Source organism: Panthera onca, chromosome C1, assembly GCF_046562875.1.
Source record: "Panthera onca isolate mPanOnc1 chromosome C1, mPanOnc1 haplotype 2, whole genome shotgun sequence".
Classification (NCBI taxonomy): domain Eukaryota; kingdom Metazoa; phylum Chordata; class Mammalia; order Carnivora; family Felidae; genus Panthera; species Panthera onca.
The window spans coordinates 121,202,827-121,229,662 of record NC_138346.1 but is presented as its reverse complement, the minus strand read 5'-3'; the positions used below and the strand labels follow the sequence as shown (position 1 = coordinate 121,229,662).

Genomic DNA, 26,836 nt, shown 5'->3' with positions numbered 1-26,836 from the left:
GATACAACCTTTTTTAAAAAGTTAAAAACAAGCAGAGCTGAATAATATGTTTTGTATGGGAATTCAGAAGTGATGAACATAAAACTCAGAACTGTGAGTACAGCCAGGACAGAGTCCGTGCTCTGTAAATGTATAAACAGTGCAGCAAAGGTGTTTGTAGTGTTGCATTTCTTAAATTGGGATGTGAGTGGAATCTGTGTATATTACTTTCTATGTGTGAGCTGTTTCATCGGTTGAGAAGAATTTGCAGGTAAAGACAGCAGTAAAGGAAGACACAGAATTTTTCTTTTCCTGATGAAATTAACAAAAATCTTAAAGACCGGCAAACATTTATCCATAGCAATGAAAGGAGAGGCTGCAGTCTCATGTCACAAGTATGTGACAGCCAAGAAGCAGAAAGCTTGTGGCATGGTACTTAAGTCTGTTTCCCACCTTGTTCTGAACCCTTACTGGGCAAAGGAAGCACGTCATCAGATTCCTGGCACTCCCCATCAGTCCATCTCACAGAGGACACCAGTGCCGAGGGTGTGGGGTGTTCACTTGTCCACAGCTCCCGAGGGGTCTTGCCTCCATCTTCCCTGAACACTGGGACTCCAGATCTCAAATTGTGTCCAGGAGGGGAAGAATACTCCCCTCTCACCCACCCGACACAGTAGGGATGAATTCAGAGACACTGCAGCTGTAACATATCAAACCAAACTTCAGGTCAGAGCTGATCCTGTTAAACGTGAGCAAGACGCAGAGGGAAAACGTGGCAAGTACATAAACATACTGCAACAGGGTAGTAACAAAACCGTGGTGGTAAATAGCATGTACAAGACTGATAAAGAACCCACTTTCAAATTTCACGAAGTCACTGTAATTTATACTATAATAACAAGTGAACTCAGTAAAATTATAACTCAAAAGAAATAATGATACAAAAAGATTGCAGAACTGAAGAAACAAATTGAGATCTTAAAACGTTATATTTCTATTATGAATAAATAAACGAAAAACAACAAAGCAGTGACTTTACATAATTGAAAACCGATTTGCTAACATGGAAAAGCAGGTGACCATCATAGTGGAAACCAAGAAAAAGCATGAAGAGATTAAAAGCTGATAAATGTATAAAATGAAGGTAATCTAGCATATGGGATTTCTGAAGTAGAGGATCTGACAGATAGGAATCACCTAAAAGTGACAGGAAGGAGAGAGAGAACTGCAAATTCCCTTTTTAACAGAATTAAGAGATACTTGATATTTCACACCACAAAATAGGAGAAAAGGTTGCCGTAATCAAGGGCAGAGAGGTTTGGGAAACAAGAGAGGATATTTGTGGCTGCAGATTTCAAGAATAAAAAACCAGAAGAGCACAGTTCCCTGAAATAAATGGTATATCTAGAGGTGCAGAACCGAAGTCCTCATTAGCAGCATTGAGAACAGGGTCACGGACTGATGGTGGGTGCTTCTTTGGACCCTTCTACAGGCGTGTTGAGAAGCTAGGATAACAGAATTCTCAGGAAACTTCGGTGAGGGAAGAGAATGCGTGACACATTTTCTTTTATGAGCAGTGCTACTGCATTGCTAGTCTCGGTTATCTGGGGAAAAGCAAAGGCGTCCGGTCTCTTCCTGGCCTTTTATGTCATCCTTGTGTAAATAGCTGGTTCAAGGAAAATAACGATGAGTAATTCATCAGGAAAGAACAAGGATAGAATTTATACAGAGGTATGTTATCAGAAAAAAAGAGGGAAGGAACAGGATATATAAGAGATGCCCAAAAAATACTTCTCAGGAAATAGCAATTAAATCCTGACCGAACATCGCCATGAGAAGGAAGATAATGAAGCCCTCCTCTCTGTGAAACAAGTATATCAACAGAAATAGAGTGCTCAGAGACAGTTAAGATGTGCTATCAGTAACAAATTGCAAGAAACAGTTACCACCAAAAATGAAAGCCAAATTGGAAGCAGTACAAAGGAGGTGTTCAAAGACAATGATGGACTTAGAAGACAAAATTGAGACAAGCTAGTAAAGGTATCGACAGTAAAAAAGAGATGGATAAAAAGATTCAGAAAGGAAAGGCAGCTGAAAGAGGCAGAGAGGATTCAACGTATGCCTAATTTTCAGAAGACAAAAGAAGGTAATATTTTATTATCCCTAATGGCATCATTTCAAACTGCCTAATCGTGGTTCACGGAATTATTCAGATTGGGATTGTACATAGAGTTGGTCTCAGCCTTGAAAGAACACAGACAACACACCATCCTTGGGCCAGTTCCTAAAACCGCCTAATGACAAAGTCCAGCCAAATGAAAGATGACCGGGACATTGTCCTAACAGGATTTGTGCTGTGCTCAAGCCAGAAAATAATGAAGTATATATAAGGTTCTGTGAAGATGTTTCCCCAAGTCATGCATACTGAGCAGGTTTTATCCTTCAGAGGTAAAAGGAACATTCTCAAATAAGAATACAAGTAGAATACATTTGTGCACTCTCAAAATCCATCCAGTATATAGATGAATGCAGATAAAGTCCCTGAGAAAGCTTCTAGCTTCTTAATATATTTTTGTGATTTCTTTCCTCCGTAGCTTTAGGGAGATCTTTCAGGAATCAAAAGTTTGGGGATTTTAGGAATTTTCAGGATTTCTATTATGGGATCAATATTTAGAGTTCAGTAATTTAGTTCACTTTTTCACCTATTCAGGTTAGTTTCATACTTCTTATTATAAATGTCCTTTTATGATTCCATTTCTATGAAATTATTTCTGTTTTTATATTTAGATATGTACATATTAAATGTGTCTGGAATGATGTGTATTACTGATGTTTCTGATGGTTATTTCTGGATAGTAAAATGTTGGCATTTAAATTAGTTTTTTTCTGTGCTCTTCATATTTTCAATTGTTTCTTGAATTTTAAATAATGGTGGTATATCATCTGGTAAAAATAACGAGTCATTTATAAAGTAGAAGCCTTTCCTGACCACTACCACCACCACCACCACCACCACACACACAGACAGACACACGGGAGATGGTGTAGGTTCTGAGTGAGGAAAAACCACAAAGCCTAGTTGACATTTACTTTATTAATTGTATTCTTTATTTTTGTTAAGGTCATGCATATTCGGAAACTACTTCAGAAAATGGATCGTCCAAATGGTCTTTATCCAAATTATTTGAACCCAAGAACAGGTCGCTGGGGTCAGTGTAAGTATTTCTAGTACAGCCGATGCTATGTCAAAAGGTTATTTGTCTGAAGACTTGCTTGATGTAGTGAAAAGTCCATCACACGTATGGTTGGAACCCCTCAGCTTCTAACCCTGTGATCTGCTAGTGCCGTTACCTTTGGCAAATTTCTAATCTTTTATCGCTTCAGTTTTTCTACGTGTAAATGGAAACACTAATAACCTGTGTCACAAGCAGTATTTTACTCCATTTATGTGTAAGTACTTTGTTAAAAATAGTGCCGCCTTTGCAAAAAAAAAAAAAAAAAGGGTTTCCCCTATTTATAAACCCTAGCTTCATGTAAATAAGAGCATTGCTTTGGATAGGTATTTATTAAAGGAATATGAAGAACGAACAAGGGTCTTAAATGATTAGAAAGGGGGGGCACAGTTGCTCTTGGACAAGATTTGTCCAGTCATTTTAACAGAAAATACCAGGTCTTATTATTCAGATTCTGTGCCAAATGCTTGGATGAAACTAGAGATGAGGGATAACTATGTAGAGCTTGGTCTGAGTTTAGGGAGCTCCCAGGCCAGCAGGGGAAGCAGACACACTTCAAAGTCGTTGGAGCTGGAATATAATGTGGTAAGTGTTACGGTACAGACATGTACCAGTTGTGATGTGAGACTGGCAGAAGTGACTTCCTCGGTGAGGAGAAGGTATTTTGTTTGATGAGAGGGTGATGTTTTAAAGCTTCAGAATTGATCTTCGAAGGAATAGATTTTTTAAAAATAACAAATGTTGCGGCACCTGGGTGGCTCAGTCGGTTAAGCATCCGACTTCGGCTCAGGTCATGATCTCACGGTTCGTGGGTTTGAGCCCCATGTCGGACTCTGTGCTGACAGCTTAGAGCCTGGAGCCTGCTTTGGATTCTGTGTCTCCCTCTCTCTCTGTTCCTCTCCTGCTCTCACTCTGTCTCTCTCTCAAAAATAAAGGTTTAAAACATTTTTTTAAATAATAAATGTTTATTTGGAAATGTGGAACTTGCAGAATTGAAATAAAATATGGGTTTACCAATGGTATTCTCTCTTGAAAGATAGAGAACGAAAACAAAGAGTAGAACGTGTTACTTTGCCCCTAGTATGACATAGTTGGGTTATTTTTGGGACTAATGAAATCATAATGAAACAGTAGAAAATGAGGTGAAAATAACAATCTCTTAATTTTATGTATGGAAAATAATGTTTAATCCATCAGTGAGAAACTATGCTGGTGTTTGCTACCAAGAGTAGGAAAACATTTGTCATGGAATCTTGGGAGCTCCTCTCAAGGAAATTGTCTTTTATTTTGTGAAAGGAAAGCACAGTGGTCAGTACAGTTGTGTCTTTCGTGGATCTGGGAATAAATCTCAGTCTTTGGTTCCTCTTCTGTACTTTTCTTTTTCCTCTTCTGGAATTCTTTACATGTAGCTCATTTTTCTCTTTATTTTGAAGAAAATACAAGATCTGTGCCTCTACTGAGTGGAAATGATACTTTTTTGGAAAAAACAAAACCCCAAAGACAGCATTGCTAAAATATAAAAATGTGCTTTTCTTATTCCAGATAAGGATGACTCGTTTGGATGTCTGCTTAGTAACTTGGGTGAATTATATTAAAATTCTAAAGTACATTTCCCTCTTAGAGTTTTATTAAGATTTGGGAATAACTCTAATATCAGGAAAAAATTATGTTCAGTTCCTTCTTTACGTCATATGCCAGTGTATATTCTATAACGTAAAGCTTAACTTGAACTGTAAAAAATAACAACATAAAAATACTAGATTTTTTTTTTTTTTTTTGTAATCGGGAAAACCTTCTCCTTAAAGAAAAGGTATCAGTTTTTACTATCCAAATGTTAACCTCTTACATTTCCTAGGAAAGGCAAATAACAAGCTAAGGAAATACATTTGATTGTATTTGGAAAACAGAGTGTTCATATCTTCTGTATATCAAGAACTCTTATAAGATAATAAGAAAAAAGATAATCATTCTTAATAGAAAGATACACTGAGAAAAATTGGTTCATGAAAAAACAGAACACAAATGGACAATAAACAGATGTGCATTTTTAATCCTAAAAGTGGTGTTACTGAAGATACATGGTATATGGAGACAATGTAATGTGACAACATCCTCTTTCTGTACAGACTGGTGCTATATATATAAATTCTATATAATTTACTATATAAATTCCATAGTAGAATTTGCAAACACTACCATCTTTGGTGTCCTATTTGTAGAGATCTTTGTCCCTCTCTTCCCGCTTCACCACCACCATAATCAAATCAATGCAACTTTTATTTTATTTATTTTATTGAAGTGTAGTTGACATACAATATTATACGGTTGACCTTTGAACAATGTGGAGATTAGGGGCACAGTCGGAAGTGGGAGTTTGACTCCCACCCAAAACTTAACTACCAGGAGCCTAGTAGTTGACTGAAAAGCCTTACCAATAACATAAACAGTTGATTAACACAAATTTTGTGTGTTATATTCTTAAAGTAAAGCTACATAAAATATTAAGAATATCACAAGGAATAGTAAATACATTTACAGTACTATACTGTATTGAAAAAAAATCTGCATGTAAATGGACCTGCACAGTTTAAACCCATGTTGTTCAAGGGTCAACTGGATTAGTTTCAGGTATACAACATAGTGATTCCCAATGCAGCTTTTAAACAGAAGACACTATTCTTTATCTATTAAATTAATAAAGGAAATGGGCATATCCCTGTATCCAGAGTTTCAAAAACTGAAAAATTTGTATGCCCTTTGAACCAGTGACTTATTTCTAGGTATTTATTCCAAAGAAATTTGGACATATACATACATATATATATTTCTATATATATATATATATACACACACACACACACACACACACACACACACACACATATATATATAAAGTTTATTTGCAGTAACTTTGAAGTTATTTATAATATGAATAATTTGGAAACATTCTAAAGCAGTCTTGTCCAATAGAACTTTCTGTAATGAGAAAAATGTTCTATATCTGTGCTATCTGTATAGGCGTCACTAAATGCATATGCTGTTGAGCACTGGAAATGTTAGTACAGATGTAGAGCTGCATTTAAATTTTATTTACTTTTAGTTAATTAAGTAAATAGCTACTTGTGACTAGTGCCTGTTGCATTGGACAGTGCAGTTTTAAACATCCTATGAAAGAGATTTAGTTAAATAAATTGTAGTACCTTCAGATATAATATACTATGCAGCCATTAAAAGTTAGGTTACAGAATACTTGGCTTAGATAAATATGTTATCTGTGTTTTTTCCTTAATGCTTGTTTTTATTTTCTTCTTTATATCTGTATTAATCTAAATTTGATAATGGACATCTATCAGTTTTAAAGTAAGATTAAAAACATTTTTTTTAAAGCAGCTTTATTGAGAAACAGCACATGTGCCATATAATTTACCTATTCAGAATATACAGTTGAATGGGTTTTAGTATTTATAACCATCCTCAACATCAACTTTAGAACATTTTCATTAACCCCCAAAGGAATCCTGTACCATTTAGCTATCACCCATCTATTTGCCTATTCCCCACTCTCCGCAGCTTTAAACAACCACTAATCTATTCTTGTGTCTCTCTAGATTTGTCTGTTCTAGACTTCTCACGTCATCCACATACTGTGTGGTCTTTTGTGATTGGCCTCTTTGATTTAGCAAAATGTTTTAAAGATTCTTCCATATTATACCTTGTATCAGTACTTGGATTTTTTAATGCCTGAATAATTCTCCCATTTTATGGATATACCACTGTTGTTTATCCATTCATCAGCTGATGACTTTGGGGTTGCTTCCACCAGGTTATTTTTCACTGTTGTTCTTTTTTTTATTGATTTATAGTTGACATACAATATTATATTAGTTTCAGGTATACAACATAGTGGTTCTGTGTTTTTATACATTATGAAATCATCACCTTGATAGGTCTAGTTACTGTCTCTGTACAAAGTTATTACTATATTACTGACTGTATTCCCCTATGCTATACATCATATTTCCACGACTTGTTTATTTTATAACTGGAAGTTTGTAAATTTTAATCCCCTTCACGTGTTTCTCCCATCGCCCCCCCCCCCTTTCTGGCAACCACTAGTTCTGTGTATCTGTGAGTCACTTTTTCTTTCATTTTGTTTGTTTTTTTTAGATTCCACATATAAGTGAAATTATACAGTATTTGTTTTTCTCTGTATGACTTCTTTCACTTTGCATAATATGCTCTGAGTCTGTCTATGTTGTCACAGACGGCAAGATCTTATTCTTTTTTGTGGCCAAGTAATAGTCCGTTATATATGCACTATATCTTCTTTATTTATTCTTCTATGGATAAACACTCAGGTTGCTTCCATATCTTGGCTATTGTAAATAATGCTACAATGAACATAGAGGTATGTACATCTTTTTGAATTAATGTTTTTGTTTTCTTTGGATAAATACCTAAAGAGGGATTGCTGGATTACATGGTAGTTCTGTTTTTAATTTTTTGAGAAACCTCCATACTGTTTTCTGTAGTGGCTGCAGCAGTGTACATCCCTACCAACAATGCACAAGGGGGTCCCTTTTCTCCACATCCTTATCAGCACTTGTCATTTCTTGACTTTTTGATAATAGCCATTCTGACAGATGTATGGTTTTGGTTTGCATTTCCTTGATAATTAGTTATGTTGAGCATCTTTTCATGTGCCTGTTGGCCATCTTTATGTCTTCTCTAGAAAAATGTCTCTTCAGATACTCTGCACATTTTTTAATTGGGTTATTTGTTTTGTTTTTTTGTTATTGAGTTGTATGAGTTCTTTATGTATTTTGGATATCAACCCCTCACCAGGTATATCGATAACAGATATTTTCTTCCCACTCAGTAGGTTGCCTTTTCATTTTGTTGATGGTTTCCTTCACTGTGCACAAATATTTTTTAAAACTCATTTTGATGTTTTATTTATTTTTGAGAGGGAGAGGGAGAGAGTGGGAGCAGAGGAGGGGCAGAGAGAGACAGACAGACAGAATCTGAAGCAGGCTCCAGGCTCTGAGCTGTCAGCACAGAGCCCAACACGGGGCTTGAACCCATGAATTGCAAGATCATGATGTGAGCTAAAGTCGGACACTTAACTGACTGAGCCACCTGGTCACCCCACAAATATTTTTTTTAAGTTTATTTATTTATTTTGAGAGAGGTGGAGAGAGCAGGTGTGGGGAAAGGACAGAGAGAGAGGGAGAGATGGAATCTCAAGCAGGCTCCGTGTTGTCAGCACAGAGCCCAACACGGGGCTCAAACTCATGAATTGTGAGATCATGACCTCAGTCAAAATCAAGAGTTGGCTGCTTAACCAGCTGAGCCACCCAGGCATCCCTGTGCACAAACATTTTTAAATAAAAAAGAGGATGTCATTTTCCACATCAAAATCTTAGAATACTGAAAAAAAAAAAAAAAAACTCACTGTCTGAGAATTGCCAGCCTTTAAAATGACAGACAGTATAGCATTCACAGCATCTTAATTATTAAAAATACAACTTTTTCTTTTAAATAGTACTGTGAAAATTGAGTAATGACATGAAAAAGAATGAAATTGGGCCCTTACTTTATATACAAAACTTAGCTCAAAATGCATCAAAGACCCTAAAAATAAGAAATAAATTATAAAACTCTTAGGAGGGAACAGGGACAAATCTTCATGACCTTGGACTTGGCAGTGGTTTCTTCAGAAGCAGAAGCAATAAAAGAAAAAGTAGTAGATAAATTGGATTTTATTAAAAGTAAAAACTTGTGCATCAAAGGACTATCATGACAGTGGAAGACAACCCACAGAATGTGAGAAAATATTTGCAAATCACATATCTGATAAGAGTTTAATATCCAGAATATATGAAGAACTTCTACAACTCAGCAACGAAAAGATGGTTAAAAAATGGGCAAAGAACTTGAATAGACATTTCTCCAAAGAAGATCTGCAAGTGGAAAATAAACATGTGAAAAAGATGCTCGTTATCGTTAGTCATTAGGGAAAGACAAGTCAAAAAAGCACTATGAGATTCCACTTCATACCTACTATGATGGCTGTCATCAAAAAGACAGAAAATATGTGTAAGCAAAGGTGGTGGGGAGAAATTGGAATCCTTATACATCGCTGCTGGGAATGTACACCGTGAAAAACAATTTGGTAGTTCCTCAAAAAGTTAACTACAGAAAACCCACTGTGATCCAGCAATTTAACTCCTGAGTATATACCCCAAAGTTTGAAAGTAAGGACTGAGATACTTGTATGCTAACGTTCACACAACCCTTATTCACAGTAGCCCAAGTAGAAACACCCGAAGTGTCCAACAGATGAATGAACGAACACATTGTGGCACATGCACACAATGGAGCATCGTTTGGCTGTGACAGGAATGAAGAGCTGCCACACGCTGCCACACAGATGAGCCTGGAAGGCATTGTGATAAATGAAAAAGTCCAGTCACAAGAAGGACAAGTCCTGTATGATTGCACTTTACCAAATAGTCTAAAGCAGTCAAGTTCATAGTCAGAAAGTGGATTAGTGGTTGAGACTTGGGTGAAAGGGGAGGTGGGAATTATTACTCCACAGGTACAGAGTTTCTCTTTGGGATGATGAAAAAGTTTTGGAAATAGAGCTGTACAACATTGTGAATGTAATTAATGCTCCTGAATGGTACACTTAAAGCATGATTAAAGTGGCAACTTTCATGGTACATGTATTTCGTCACAATTAAAAAATGGCAATAAAATATTTCATTCTTCCTTTTCTTCTCACAATAAATTCAAATTACTTCTTCAGAATATATTCACACATAGCAGTTACTAATTTTGAGAATGTTACAAAAAGAACAATTCACTGGTTATTTTAGCAAGGGGACTTCAAAATCCCAGGGAAACTATCCTAATATCCTTTTAGCAGCTGTGGTCTTCACTAAATTGTCCAATTTGTTCCTTTTAATGTTTTTGTATATTTTATATCAGCTTCAGAAAAGTGTATCAAATCCATTATTGTCTTTGAGCACTATACATCTATCACATCTATAAATAGTCTGCAAAACAAACAGTGAATCGAACTGAAATTTAACAATCCAGCTTTGGCTGACTGTATTGTAATTAGAGTAATGGTGGTGTCTGCGACATGCACATAGCAATCACAGAGAATAATTATTGGTAATTACCTTCAGGAAAAGTACTTGGCAACAGATATAAAAGAACATAGTAAGGAACCTAGATTTAAAGGCACATTATTAGTATTTTTTTCTCTTTTCTCCTCTTTGTTTTCTCACTGGCTTTCCAAGCACAGCGCTTAGCCGATGCCATATAATGACTAAAGGGAAGAAAATATAGGAAATTGTTCATTACGGATTCAGTATGTTTTATACTACTAAATTAAAAATCATGGAAAAAACAAGTATGGGTATGAGTTAGAAGACTAACCCTGGCTTTCCTGCTTAATAATTTACTGTAATAATTTAGATGAGTTATTTAATTTCTCCATGCTTTTTGTTTCTTCATCTGTTCTCATTATCCTTTTCTAATAGGATGATCATGTAGGTCATATTTTTGAGGTACTGTGTTTGAAAATGCCTCATAATCCATGACATGATACAAATATCAGCTTTTATTCTAGAATTTCCTATAAGAAAACTTCAAAAAATACCTTCCGTTAGAAACCTGCCATTAACTTAATAACATGCTGAGGCAGATCGTACGAATCATTGATATTTAGTAGTGCTTTATGATGTGTTATCAATGTCTGCATCTCCAAAGGACCTGAGAGTGACATGGTTCATCAGATTTGACGCCTGGGAAGACATGATTCAGTAGTTTAAGCAAGGTCAGACTACTGGGTGATAAATTCTGAGGTTACCATGGATCTCAGGCTTCGGCTGTTTATTCATTTATTAAGCATATAATCTTCAACTAGAGCAACAGCCTAGAAGAGCTGGAGAGAACCTCTTTGTTGTCCTAGAGCCTTGGTAACTTAGAACTAAATCTGTAAACCCTGGCAGTAATTCACAGACCTAAACAACATCTCCCCTAAATCATGATACCAAAGACTTTTGCCTTTCTCTGCTAATTACCCTGTTATTTTACCTCCTTTAATTCCTGTATGTCTCCGTTATCTTGTTTTCTTTCCTGCTCATTTGTTAATCCTTTCTGTAGATGACACCATGCCTAGAAATATTTGTAGGTGGCTAGGACAAAATAGAAAATGCCCAATGTGTTACTTGAATGACTCTTACTTGTGTAAGTGTCATGCCCCAGCGTACCATTTGTGTTCTTTAATCACTCCCTGCAAACTCCCATGGCTCAAATCTGTTTCATATATTGGTAACCCCCAAGTGTATATCCCTAGTCTCTCGGGATTTCCACATACCTGATTGTCACATCTATTTGGATATCCAGCTAGTGCCTCAAATTCCACATGCCCCAAATTCAAACTCCTTCTACTTTAAATCATTTCCTCCTTCAGTATTATCAATTTCAGTGAAGAGCACCATTGTTCACCCATTTGCCCAGCCAGAAATCTAGACATCATCCATGATTTCTCTTTTTTCACTTTTTTTTTCAGTAAACATCTGATAGGTTTCAAACTCAAAGTGTATAGTATCTTCAAGAAAGATTATTCAGTTTTAAGATGTTAATAAACATTTAAATTCAGTTGAAGGGTAGATGTTATAGATAAAACCAGCCAAGAGGGGGAGGATTCCTGAGAAGGAAGCAGAAGTAGTTAGGGTCCAGAGCTAGATGGAGTATGTAGAGAAGGGGTATTTCTTCCTCTTTAATAAGCAAAGCGAACAGATAAAATGATAGTTGGGGGTGCAACAAGTTGAAAGATACGTTTTTAGGGTTTCCTCTCTCCCCCATCAGTGGTCTATATTTTTCTGTGAATTAGGAGGCAGGGTTGTATGCTGAGAGTAGGCAGAAGGTAGAGCTGTAGGGGACTTTTGAAGAAGAGATTTCAAATACCTGCTTTAAGGACTGGGAAAGAACAGTAATCAAGAAGTCACGCTAAAGTTGACAAGCGATGTTGGGGTTCTCATTCATGGTGAAAGTTGCGAATTTGGGGATAATAGTAGAGCAGACTGACAACTGGGCTGCTGTTTTACCTGGTTGGGTGCAACAAAACAATGGAGCAAGGATCCTGAATATTTGGACAAGAGGATTGGTGACCTGTTGCTTCTTTTCGTATCCAGCCTAGACTGCATAGGATCCAAACCAATGGGGGAGTATTCGAGTACTTTACCTTCTATTTTATCTGTCCTTCCAATCCCAAAACTTGTATCAACCCAGCCATCTACCTTTCCCATTTGTAGACTCAGCTGAGCATTGCTGATGAAAATCATCTGTAGTTATGTTGAAGTTGCTATAAATTTATAATTTCCATTTCCACCTGGATCTTTTGTACCTCTGACAGTTCTTTGATCAGTTTACTTCTCTTGCTTACTCTTCCAAATCTTCTATACAAACCTCCTGTCCATCCCCAACTCACTTTTGACCATTTCCTTATTTTCAGTTTCCTGAGCAATTTTATTTAGGTATATCTTGATTAAAAAGTTTTATGGTGTATTTATAGAGGTTTAAAAAAATTTTTTTTTGAATTCCAGTGTGATTCTCAGTATTTTTTAAATGGAGTTAAGTTTGTTGCGTTACTGATAGGACTAATTTCAGGTATCTTTTTTGTTTTGTTTACTTGCTTTTTTAATAACAGCTTTATTAAGGTAGAGTCGGGGAGCCTGGGTGGCTCAGTAAGTGAAGCGTCCCGATTTGATTTCAGCTCAGGTCATGATCTCACAGTTTGTGAGATCGAGCCCTGCGTTGGGCTGTGCACTGAGAGTGCAGAGCCTGCTTGTGATTCTCTCTCTCCCTCTGTCTCTGCCCCTCCCCTGCTTGCATGCTCGCTCTAAATAAACAAACAGGTGTCATTGACATATAGTAAACGGTACATGTTTAAAGTGTACAGTTTGGTAAGTTTTTAAATGAGTATATACCTATGGAATCATCACTGCAATCAAAATAATGAACCTATCTATCACCTCTAAAGGTTTCCTCATCCCCCTTTATGAGTCTTCTTTCACTCCCCTTCTCACTTCTTCCTTAAGCAACTGCTGATCTGCTTTCTTTCGTCATAGATACATTTGCATTTGTAGAGCTTTGTATAAATGGAACCCTTTGTATGCTTTATTTTTGTCTGGCTTCTTTCACAGAGCATGATTATTTTGAGATTTGCCCATGCCGTGTTTATCAGTAGTTCTGAGTAGAGTTCTACTTTCTAGAATGCCCTGATTTGTTTCTCCGTTCACCTGTTGATGATCATTTGGGCTGTTTCCACTTTGGGGTGATCACAGACAAAGTGCTATGAGCATTGACATACAAGCCTTCACGTTGACGTACGTTGTCATTTTTGTTGAGTGAAGACCTGGGAGTGAATGTTTGTATCATATGGTAGGTGTGTATGCTTAACTTAGTAAAAATTGTCCAACTCTTTTCTGAAGTGGATGGTACCATATTCCATTCCCATGAGCAGCGTTCCTCCACACGTGCACCAGCACTTGACATGGTCAGCCTTTTCCTTTTAGCCACTGTAATAGGTGATTAACACTTCCCAAATCACCAGTGAGATGTCTTTTTCATGAGCTACTTCCCATCCATTTATCTTCTTTGGTGAATTATCTGATCAGACCCCTCTCCGGTTGCCCATTTTGTAAATGGAGGTTTTCTCTCAGTCTTTGACTTGTCTTTTCATTCTTTAACAATGTTAAAGAAAAAAGATTCCAATTATGAAGTCCCATTTTATCAGTCTTTTTTAATGAATTATTCTTTTGTGTCATATCTAAGAAATCTTTGTCTAACTCAAGGCCACAAAATTTCCTCCTGTGTTTTCTTCTAAAAGTTGCAGAGCTTTAGGTTTTATATTTTGGTCTGTGATCTGCTTTCAGTTGATTTTTATACAGGTATCAAAGTTCTTTTTTTCTTTTCTTTCTTTCTTTTTTTTTTCTCTTTTGCATGTGGGTGTCTGATTATTCCATACACCCATTTGTTGAAAAGACTGTCTTTTCTCCACTGCATTGGCTTTGGCTTTGCACCTTTGTCAGAAATCAGTTGTACATATAGGTATAAGTTTTTGGATTCTTTTCTGTTCTGATGGCCTATTTATGTATTATTATGCCAGTGCCATGCTGTTTTGATTACTCTAGCTTTATTACAGGTATTGAAATCAAGTAGGATTAGCCCTCTGAGTTTTTTCTTTCTCAAAACTGTCTTGGTTATCTAAGTCCTTTGCATTTCCATATTAATTTTAGCATCACTTTGTCAGTATTTATAGAAAACCCTGCTGGTATTTTGATTGGGAAATCATTTGGGGGAAATTGACATCTTAACACTGTTTGACAGTTGACATCTTCCGGCCTGTGCACAGGTTGTATCAGTCTCAACATTTATTTAGGTATTCTTCACCACTTCTCTCAAATATTCTGTCACTTTCTGTGCACAGGTCTTTCATGTGTTTCACCAGATTTACCTGTAGATGTTTCATATTGTTGATGCTGTTAAAAATGATACTTTAAATTCCAGTTTCTTATATTTTGTTGCTAAAATATGGAAATAAAATTGATTTAGTATGTTCATCTTGTGTCTGCAACTTGCTAACCTCAATTTTTAGTTCTAGTAGCTTTTTTGTAGATTCCATTGAATTTTCTTCATAGATGACCTTATTATCTCTATGTAAAGATAGCTTACATCTTTGTTTCCAATATGAATGCCATTTATTTAAATTTAATCCATTTCTTTTTTGGCCTTTGCACCTGCTAGAGCCTGTAGGGAAGTGTTGAAGAAAAGTGATGAAAGGGAGCAGCCTTGTTTGATTTCTGATCTTAGGGAGAAAGCATTCAGTCTTTAACGGTAGGGTTTGGTTTTTTTTGTAGATGCCCTTTGTGATATTGAGGGAGTTCCTTTTTCCTGGTTTGCTTAAAATTTTTTTTATCAGGAATGTATTTTAAATATTTTGTGTGTGCATCTATTTTCTTCTTTGGTTTATTGAATAGAGTGAATCACATTGATTTTATCTTATTTTTTTAATGTTTGTTTATTTTTGAGATAGAGACAGAGCATGAGTGGGGGGTGGGTAGAGAGAGGGAGATTCTTTCCCGGGTCTGAGCTGTCAGCACAGAGCCGATGCAGGGCTTGAACCCATGAACCGCGAGATCATGACCTGAGCCAAAGTCAGATGCTTAACTGACTGAGCTGCCCAGGCACCCCACCTGATTGATTTCGAATGTTAAACCTTCTCTGCATTTCTAGAATAAATCATATGTATTTATTCTAGATGTTCATGATGTATTAGCCTTTCAATATTTTCTTATAATTGATTTGTTAAATGAGAGATATTCCTCCGTAGGTTTCTTTTTTGTCTTTGTCTGGTTTTAGTACTATTACGATGCTGGCCTCAGAGTGAGTTGTGAAGTATTCCCTCCTCCTCAGTTTTATTGTTGTTTCCTTGAATGTTTGATAGAATTTACCAACATAGCTATCCAAGTCTGGAGTTTTTTGGGGAGAAGGTTTTTAAGTACAATTTCAATTTCTTTGACAGGTGGAAAGTTGTTCATATTATCTGTTTCTTCTTGAGTGAGTTTTGGTAAGTTTGGTCTATCAGAATGTGTCTATTTCATCTAGTTTTAAAAATTTATTGGCGTAAAGTTGTTCATAATACTCCCTTATCCTTTTAAAATCTGTAGGTTCTGTTTCACTGATTTTTACCCCAACCTTTATTATTTGTCTTTTTTTTTAACCTACTTTTGTGTTTAATTTCCTTTTCCTTTTCTAGATTCTAAGGTAGAAGCTGAAGTCATTGATATGAAACCTTTTTTTTTTTTTTCTAATAGGGTTTCATGCTGTTAATTTTCCCTTGTGTACTGCTTTAGTGGCATCCCACAAATGCTGATATGTTGTGTTTTCATTATCATGTGAGTTTACAGTTATTATCAAATTTGGAAAAATTTTGGCCATTATTTCTTCAAATAGTTTTTCTGTCGTGTCTCTCTTTCAGAGATTCTAATTATTTGTGTAGTGACCCACTTAGTTCACTGATACTTGTTTCTGTTTAAAAAAATTTTTTTTTGTTTCATGTTCAGTAATTTCTGTTGCAGTGCCTTCAAGTTCACTGATCTTTTCGTATGTATTATCTGATCCCTTCCACTGTATTTGTTTGTCTCTAACACAGTAGTTTTCATCTTTAGAAATTCATTTTGGATCTTTTTATATCTTCCTTGTCTCTCTACTTGCCTATTTGAATATAGGTAACACAGTTCTAATAACTTCTAATATTCTTCTCTGGTCACTGTACCATTTGTGTCAATTCTAGATAAAGTTTTGACTGGTTCCTTATTCTCATTGTGAGTTGTTTCTTTCCTGCTTCTTTGCATACCTGGTAATCTTGGATTAGGTGTCAGACATTGTCAGTTTTACCTTGCTTAAGTGCCAGATAGTTTCCTTTTCCTAGAAATCGTCTTGAGTTTTGTTCAGGGATACAGTTAAGTTACTTGGAAACTATTGGACCTTTTCCTGTGTTGATTTTATGATTTATTAGGGGAATCTGGTGCCTTGCACTCAGTGCTAGGGCTGATTATCCCCTCCTGTGTTCTCTGGTCTAATTCCCCATGAAGTATGAATTTTTCTAGTCTGGCTCAGGGGAAGAGGCATTATTACCAGTAGGCTCTTGGTGAGCCCAAGACAGTCCATTTGTGCTATTTTCTCCCAGTATCAGGTAGTTTCCTCACATATGTGTGCTACTCAGTACTCTGCTGGATACTCAAGGGAACCCTTTGCAGATATCTAGTTTCTCTTTCTGTGCAGGTCTCCTCTCTGGCACCTTGGTCTGGGAACCCTGGCTGCCTTGGACTTTCTGGACTGCGTTATTTTCTTCTCCCTGTGCTTCTGCCGGGAAACTTTCTTGAGGCAGTAATCTGGGGCAGTCATGGGACTCACCTTGTTTATTTTTCATATCTCACAGATCACCGTCCTTTGTTGCCTGATGCTCAGTATCTTGAAAACCATCATTTCATGTACATGTCCATTGGTTTTGGCTGTTTTAGGTTACAGGGTAAACTCAGTCACTGGTTACTCCATCTGGGTCCAAAACACAAGTCTTTCTAAGTCAGTTTCTGTTTATTTAGGGTTTTTTCTATTTATTATACATTCTTAAAATATCTTCCCTATGCTGCCTTAAGTCTTTTGTTTCATTGTCTTTTTCTTTACTGGTTTCAAAAACATATATATTTTCATCTTTTCTAACAATTGCCCTTGAATTTTAACTTGCACCCTGATTATTTGTATTTTTCTAATGACATTTAGAATTAATCATTACTGTATCTTCCCTCTGAACAAAATGTGAAGCACATTTCTATTGTTCCATTGCCTAACCTCATCATGAACTTGTTGTTCAAGGTATTAATTTCTTTGTTCCCTATTGCCCCTTGTATGTCTCATTCTGTTCTTCTAGGTCTTAAAAAAATTTTTTTTTAATGTTTATTTATTTTTGAGAGAGAGAAGGCACACAGGCTGGAGAGACGCAGAGAGAGAGGGGGAGACGCAGAGAGAGAGAGGGAGACACAGACTCTGAAGCAGGCTCTAGGCTCCAAGCTGTTAGCACAGAGCTTGACACAGGGCTCAAACTCACGAACTGTGAGATCGTGACCTGAGCCAAAGTTGGACACCTAACTGGCTGAGCCACCCAGGTGCCCCTCTATTCTTCTAGTTTTCAAAAATTGCAGTTATTCCCAGAAGTATTCTGGTAGTTTTTAAAAAGTTGGTCACCATACGCTTTACCTCCCTTCACCCAGGTGACCTTGCTTCCTAAGTCAAAGTGAAAGTAAAGATCCTTATGTAGGAGATCTCTTTACCTCTCAGCTCATTTAGTCACTGGGCTTTTCTCTGTTTTTCCAGCCTCAGACAATCCTGAGTAGGATTTTCCTTTGACCTGTGTTTTGTATTATGTCTTCTTTCAGCACTTGAACTCTTTTCTTTCTTGGTGTTCCCATTTTAATTTTACCATGTGTTACAGTCCTGGTTCCTTTTTCAGTTGCTGGGAAGTCCTTGTCTCTATTTCCTTGATTCTTCATTATCATAGCCCCTTCTAGCAGACACTCCACCTCTCTTCTTCCTATCATGACGTAGCCTTTTGAAGAAATGTTTATATTCGTTGGTTTTTCTTGTTGGCCTTCTGTTCACTTCTTAATACATTGCATTCTGGGCTCTGCTTTCTATCACTCCACTAAAAGTAATTTCTTATGTGGGCCAGTAGACTGGTCCAGAAAGGACAGTGTGTGAGTCGGCTATTTCTGTATAACAAACCACTCTAAATTTAGTGGCTTAAAACTTTCTTATTTCTTCAAAATCTACAGGTTGGCTGAGAGGCCAGTCTTGTCTGGACTTACTCATGTGTCTCAGCGAGCAGTCAGGTTGGCTGAAGACTGGCTGATCTATCACAGCCCCACCTGGGGAGACACAGCCCTGCCCCCTAGGGTTTCTCACCATCTATCAGGGGCTATACCATGCATCTTTCCCTGACAGTAGCAAGGTCCCATAAAAAGAAGTGGAGCCTGTAAGGCCTGTTGAGGGTTGGACTTGAAACCAGCATGATGTTACTTTTTACCACATTCACACAAGGCCAGTGTGCTTTAAAGGGATGGGAATTTGTTTCATACTCTTCTTCACCTAGCTTCTTAAATGTTGATATTTCCAGGAATTCTTCTTATCCTTTCCATTTGTGCCTCACAGACCTCCTCTCTTTTTACAGGATGAACTGTGTCCTATATATCAGTGAAATCTGAATCAGCAATAGGCAAACTACGTCAGGCTACCCTCTGGCCTGCATTTGTTCGGCCTACAAATTAAAAGTAGGTTTATTTTTTCGATATTTTTTAAGGGTTTAAACAGTCATCATCATCGTCAACAACAACAACAAAACAGAGGAGCACGCAGCAGAGGCTGTATATTATCCGGCCCTTTACAGAAAAAATTGTCCCTCCACCCCCCTCCTGATAGAAGTCAGTATTTCATTACTGATTTTTCTTGGGCTTTAAACTTAAAACCTCCCATGTACAGGATATTTGTTTCCTGATTGTTTGGGGGGTATCTTAAACTCACTAGGTACAAAATTGAGCTTATTATCTCTACTTTAAAACTTATTCCTCATTGTGATTCCTTATTTCACCCACACTTTACATAGCCTGGCCTGTGCCAGAAACTTGACAGTGTGGCCAGATTCCTGTCCTGTTGTTTTTACCTTCTTAGTAACTCTAAAATCGGTTCCTTGATTTCTTCTTCCCTTTTAGTTAATTTGGGCCTTCTGTTCTCTCCCTTATTTCTGCCTTGTGTGATCTAGTCATCTTCTCTGACTTGTAAATTTTATTTGATGTATTGGGACTGAAAAGTGGCTATTAACTTGTAGAGTACCATTTTGCTTCGGCTCTGTGTGGGAGGCTAAAGCCAGAATGTAGGGGAATAAGGAGCAAGCAGCAGCCTTAAGTTCAAACTCTTTTAAGAGAGGAGAGGACTAGGAATTTACCCAAGGGATACAGGAGTACTGATGCATAGGGGCACTTGTACCCCAATGTTTATAGCAGCACTCTCAACAATAGCCAAATTATGGAAAGAGCCTAAATGTCCATCAACTGATGAATGGATAAAGAAATTGTGGTTTATATACACAATGGAGTACTACATGGCAATGAGAAAGAACGAAATATGGCCCTTTGTAGCAACGTGGATGGAACTGGAGAGTGTGATGCTAAGTGAAATAAGCCATACAGAGAAAGACAGATACCATATGGTTTCACTCTTATTTGGATCCTGAGAAACTTAACAGAAACCCATGGGGGAGGGGAAGGAAAAAAAAAAAAGAGGTCAGAGTGGGAGAGAGCCAAAGCATAAGAGACTCTTAAAAACTGAGAACAAACTGAGGGTTGATGGGGGGTGGGAGGGAGGGGAGGGTGGGTGATGGGTATTGAGGAGGGCACCTTTTGGGATGAGCACTGGGTGTTGTATGGAAACCAATTTGACAATAAACTTCATATATTGGAAAAAAAAGGAATAAAATAATTAAAAATTTAAAAAAAGAGGAGAGGAATGGAGTTTGGGCATTTGGGTATTTTTACAAAATACATTCTTACTACAGTTCCCTGAGTAGTTTGAAATATTGTATCTGGACAGTGAGCTGTGAGAAAATTAAAAAGCTCTCAGTGCAAAGATGTGTTTACAGAAGGTTAAAAACTCCAAAAAGAAAATCTTAATACAAAGGGGTTTTTTTTTTTGCATATTTCTGATAATTCATAGGAATGAGGTGTTTTAAGTTTTTTAAACTTATATTTCCAGTGGATTTTCCATGTAAGATATTGAATATACTACAATTACAGACATCTTCGTGTTGGGGGAAATTAGGAAGGTGTTTAAAACTGTATACCTGCAAATTTTAGTAAAATTTGCAAGAATGAGTGCTTCAAGTAGTTAATGCATTCATTCTGTAAACCTTTTTTTGCTGAATTTGTAAGTATTAGGTGTTATGCTAGGTATTACTGTTTCTCCCATAATTATTTGTTTCCTTAAACTGAAAACAAGTGAGAGACTGAAGATGGAATCATTTTTTTTAATGAAAAAATACCTTAAAATAAAAAAGAAAAAATACCTTAAAGACAAGATATTATAATTGTGAAAATCTTTTAATACTTGAAAATGGAAAGTCAGCCATTTGTTTAATAATTACTCATTGAGTACTCTATAAGTAAGAATCGTGTGAGGTGCTATAGGATATATAAAGAAACTTAAGCCAACGAGTGTCTCTTGTCAAGTTGCTCACAGTTTAGCAGAGAGTCGAATTTCCTTTAAGGCATTTCAGATTCATTAGCTATTTTTTTTTTCATTTTTCTTTTTTTTAACTTTTTTTTCTGATCTGTTTTCAAATAGGTGTGTTAAAATCTTACATATTTGCCAATTTCTCAGTGCAAATTGATCAGTTTGGGCTTTATATGTTAATTTTTTTCTCTTAGTATACTTTTTTAAAAAAATATTTTAGTGTTTATTTTTGAGAGAGTGAGAGAGAGCACGAGCAAGGGAGGAGCAGAGAGAGAGGGAAAATAGAACCCCAGGCAGGCTCCAGGCTCCTACCTGTCAGCACAGAGCCGGACACGGGGCTCAAACTCCTGAACTGTGGATAATGACCTGAGCTGAAGTTGGAGGCTTAACCACCTGAGCTACCTAGGTGCCCCTCTCTTAGTATACTTTTAAAATATACTTACTTTATAATTGCTTTCAGAAGATAGCTGCATTATTTGCTTTTTCGTGGTATGGTAAATTCTATTAACATAGTTGAATTCTTTCATAACTCATTTTCCTTATGTGCATTGGAGTTTTTTTATTTGTTTGTTTTTGAGGAGGGGGGGCACAAGTGAGCAAGGGGCAGAGAGAGGGGGAGAATCCCAGGAGGGGCAGGGAGAGAGAGAAAGAGAAGCAGGGCTCACCCGATGCAGGACTCGAATTCATGAACCATGAGATCATAACCTAAGCTGAAGTCAGATGCTTAACGACCGAGCCCCCAGGCGCACTGCCTTGGAGTTTCATTTGCAAGCTCAATTTGAGTGAGAGCTTCATGAAGTGTATGTTTTTCTTTCCACTTTCATTACTTCTCCATTCCTGGAAGTTTTATTAATGCCTCCACTGGCTCATCGGTCTAGAACTTACTCTTTTTCATGCTGGAATCTCAGCTCTCCCAAGGGTATTATACATCTATTTTCCCCAATATATAGCAATTTATCCCAGTCTCAATCATACAGCTGTTTCCGCTTCCTTCTGCTAGTCTAGGAGTCCCCACCATGAGTGAGTGCTTTGAACCCCATTATGTTGGAGGAGGGAAACTTCTAGATGTCTTTATTTACTTCACTTTCAAGAAATAGAAACTTCTGCTTTTAACACAATGAGTTTCTTTGTATTTCTTATGCATTACGGTTTGTATTTTGTTTTCAAGTGTGGAAATGCCTTTTAATATTATTTCATCCTTTGTTGTTGCTGTGTGTTTCAGGGAAGGGGCAGGATTTTGCATGAAGTTAAAAGATCATCTTGACAATAGTCATTATAAAACTGTGACAAGTTTTAAAAAATTATTCCATAAACCACCTAAAATCATTTTGAATTACGTGGTTGCAAGCTTACAAGTTACACACAGTCTAGAAATATTGGAGTAAACTAAGATTCTTTAAGTTCCCACCTGCTTTGATTTTTATTCATGATAGGACAACAGTGCGAGCAGAATAGAAGACAGAGGAAAGAGAAATCCAACATATACAGCATTAACAAATTATCCAGAAAGAATTCAACTTGAGAAAGCTTTGTTAGGACTTCTGCCCCATGGTGGAAGATTGAACTATAACTTCACCACTGTGGCCAGCCGTCCTCATTGAGACCACAATGAAATGAAAGTATAGAAAAATGTAGAAAACAATAAACCCAAGATGGTAGAGAAATTTGGTGGTAAATGGGAGATCATAATGGTCAAGATATTTCAACAAATTAGCATAATGCATTCTGGCTGGGACTGTGTGAGTGAGTAGAAGTGAGAAAGGCACACCTAGAATATACTACAAGAGCACTACAAAAACCGTAACTGATCTAGTTCCAGAGAGGTTCAGAGTACATAAACTGTAAGTACATGTAATTGAATAATGAGTAAAAAGTAGAGCTAAAATCTAGGTATAAGATCGTTAAAGGGAACATGGGCTCCACTTAAAATTCTTATGCACCAGCTCATTCTGACATTTAATAGTAGGCATAACTACATAGCACTTCTTATTTTATTTTTAATTTTTTAATGCTTATTTATTTTCGAAAGAGAAAGAGAACAGGAGTGGGGGAGGGGCAGAGAGGAAACACAGGATCTGAAGCAGGCTCCAGGGTCTGAGCTGTCAGCACAGAGCCCGACACAGGGCTCAAACTCACAGACCATGAGATCATGACCTGAGCCAAAGTTGGACGCCCAACTGACTGAGCCACCCAGATGCCTTGAGCACTTCTTTTTAAAAAATTTAATGATTTCATTGAGAAGAAAGGTGAAAATTTTCCATATGGATGTTAATAACCCAGAATAAAGCCTCCCTTTATTCTGAAATTCAAGCAGATCCAATTTCACAACAAGTACCATTTTCCTGACTCTAAAGCAAAGCCTTGCACATAGCCCACCTTTCCTCAACTTAGCCTACACAGAAAGCATCCAGTCAGAATTCCCACTCAAGAGAGAGACCTTGTGACCAGTAAGTCTGCTCAGTGAGAGAGTACCTACTGTTTGGTAGAGAAAAGCCCACACTAGCTACTGAGAACTTCATTCTTAAGTACAGATAAATAAATTATGGTTGATTGGTGCAGTGGGATATCAAACAGCAGTGCATACATATAGCCACATGGTTGAGTCTTAAGCATTGAGATCTGGAAGACTGATGCAAGAGAATATATGATACCTTTGTTAAACATACCAGTAGACAAAACTAAATAGTAGCAGATGAGAGAGGGTAGTAGATGATAGCCATGTAAAAAAAGTGACTACCCCAAAAGTCAAGATAGTGGTTCACCTTTGAGGATGTGGGAATTGTAATTGAGAAAGGATATGTGAAAGGCTTTTGGAGTACTGACATTCTTCTGAGTAGATATTATACAGATGTTCTCTATAATGAGCATAATATTTATGTTTTATATGCTTTTCTGTGCACATGTTAAATTTCACAGAAAAAAAAATCATTAAAGTCAAACAGGGATCCTAGAGGAAACTGAAGTAATTCTATAAATAAACATATCTGTTTATTTTGGAGAACTCTAAGAAGATGATGTGTTCATAAAATAAGAACAGGGTACATTGAAAAAGAAAGAATTAGAGGACAGAAAGGAGGTAAAAGGTATAATTGCTTACATTAAAAACCTCAGTGAGAGGACTAAAAGAAAAAATTGATTTTTTTTAAAAATCCCAGAATATAGAAACAAAGAGACTAATTTGAGAGAGAAGGGTAATATAAAATCAATCCAAGGGCTCCAATTTCCAACTAATGAGAGTTTCAGAAGAGAGAAACAAGCAAAACTGAAGAAAATAAACAATAGAAGAGAATTTTCTCAGAGCTGAAAGATACTAATCTTTAGCACAATGAATGTAGGAAAAAAATTAACCAGTATCAAAATGAAGATGTAAAGCTTGGGAAAATGAGTTGAGTGTGAGGAAGGGGGCATTGAGAGAGAACACCTTGAGCCTATAAAACAGCATCGCCAATGTTTCTCACTCATGATACTTGGTGTTACAGGACACTGGAACAGTACCTTTGAGAACCTCTGAGGGAAAATGATTTCCAACCTTGAATTTGATATCTTTATAAAATAAAATTAAGAAGCTCATAATAAAGCTACAATTCACATAGTCTTTCTTGGGAAATCATAGAAGAATATGATTCAGTACAACAGGCGTGAACTAAGACATAGTATTGAGGAAATAATGGGTTTAACTTAGGAAAGCAGGAAAAGAGAAGTCTGAAGGTGATAGCTTAGGAGGAAGGCCTCTAGGGTGATGAAATGCAGGAGTGACTCAGTGTAAGTGACATGACTAAGGGGATGGGAAAGAATAAAAATGGTGAGAGAAAAAGATAGGAGATGAAAGGAAGGCAACTAGAAAATCTGGGGGATGAAACCTAAAAGCTATATGAGAAAGTCATGGTTAAAATAAGAGGACAACTACAGTCAGGCATGTTTTTAAGCAGTTGATTGAAGTCTAAGACAAGACTGGGCAGCTGGTAAGATAGTAATGGTATCATTTGCTGAGTGAGTCCAGATGTTTTGACATAGCCACAAAATTGAGGTAGCAGTGTTGATGGGGATATTTTGTCATACTTGTTTGGATATAGCTGCTTTAAAATAGTTGCTTGCCAAATATAAAATGACTCCATTCTTGTTCATTAGCAAATAATGTACCTAAAAGGCATCCCTAAATCTTTCTCTGTCCTATATGTTCATTAAATATGAGGGACATTCCCTGTCTACTTAGTTTCATATTGTTTTAATATTTTATATGTTATCTTTAATGATTTCCAGTAACCATAAAATATTTAAATCTTTTAGAATTAATTTAGCATCTAAGTATAATTTATCCTCTCAGCCCATCATCATATATTACCATCATTATAAAATTCTTAAATGTAAGTGTGATGAGTATTGAGAACTATTAGAAATTCAATCGTGATTTTCTTGTGCAGTCCGAAGCTTAGAGTAAGGGATCGTTGTACCTGTCTTCTGTTCCCCTAAGTGTCTTCTCTGATACCCAAACACTTAATGCTGGAGACTGAGGAAGCCTCTGTAAGGCAGAGGGGTCCTTCTTCTAGACATTTAGATGGAAAACAAAGGAAATCATTAAGCTACCAAATCATTCTTGAGAGTATATGGCCGTTTTATGTGAACTTGACAAATCATTTAGTGATTGAGGTCAGAAAAATGGTTATCTTTGGAAGTTGGGTATTGATTGTGAGGGCCACATGAGGCAGATTTTTGGAATGCTGGAAATGCATTGTATTTTCATCTTGGTGGTGGATTTGTGGGTGTATACATACGTGAAATTCATCATGTGCACTAATGACTAGTGGGAAAAAAGTGAGAAAAGAGCATTTGAGATGCAGGCTACTGAAGGTACAAGCAAATTACTACAGTATTAGCAGACATGTTCTTGAAAGTGACTGGTGGCCTTCCCCCCATTTATTACTTTCTGTAACAAAAGATGATTTAATTACACAAGTTACATGTAGTCCAGTAATACATAAGTATGCAAAGTAAAAACTGAAGGACTACTTTCTGAGATGTAATTACTCTGCACAGTTGTCTTCTCATACCTTTTCTATGTGGACAGTAATATTCTTTGAAAATACAAATTTTAGCAGTATCAAACTATATTATTCTGAAACTTGTCCTTCCCTTACTTAACAGCATATAATAGATATCCTTCAATATCTGGTACAGATTGCAGATTCACTGATTCTGTTTAATGATTGCATGTTCTGTTACATATGTTTGTACTGTAATTTATGTAGCTACTTCTCTAGACTTTTGAAGTTATCTCATGTTTAATGAATATAGTGCTCTGATGAAGTGTTTGTTTTGTTTTTATATCTATACTTGTGTGTTTGTGCAAGTATTTGTTACAGGATAATTCCAGAAGTAGAAAGCCTGCTTAAATTTTGAAAGCTACTATAAAACTTCCCTCCATTCCCAGCAACTTTGAACCATAACTTTATCCACATTGGGCGTTAACAATTTTTAACATGTTTGCCAGGGTGCCTGGGTGGTTCAGTTGGTAAAGTGTCTGACTCTTGATCTCGGCTCAGGTCATGATCTCACTGTTTGTGAGATCGAGCCCTGCTGTCAGCCCAGAACCTGCTTGGAATTCTCTCTCTCCCTCTCTCTCTGCCCCTTCGCCGCTCTCACTTGCTCTCAAAATAAATAAACTTAAAAAAAATACTTTGAAAAATGTTTGCCAATTAAATCAACAAAATGAAACCTCGTTGTTTTAATTTGCTTTTCTCTGGTCACTGATGGAGTTGAACTTC

The 26,836-nt window shown here is 36.8% G+C and overlaps 1 protein-coding gene across 2 annotated transcripts in view; it reads left to right on the top strand.

Annotated features, from left to right (window-relative positions):
* MAN1A2 (mannosidase alpha class 1A member 2) overlaps positions 1 to 26,836 on the top strand; it is a 177,837-nt gene that overhangs the window by 106,835 nt on the left and 44,166 nt on the right. For both annotated transcript variants that reach the window (XM_078451526.2, XM_078451527.1), the window contains exon 8: positions 3,101 to 3,194. In XM_078451526.2, coding sequence (XP_078307652.1) covers positions 3,101 to 3,194 — 94 coding nt within the window. The remainder of the gene's footprint in view (positions 1 to 3,100; positions 3,195 to 26,836) is intronic.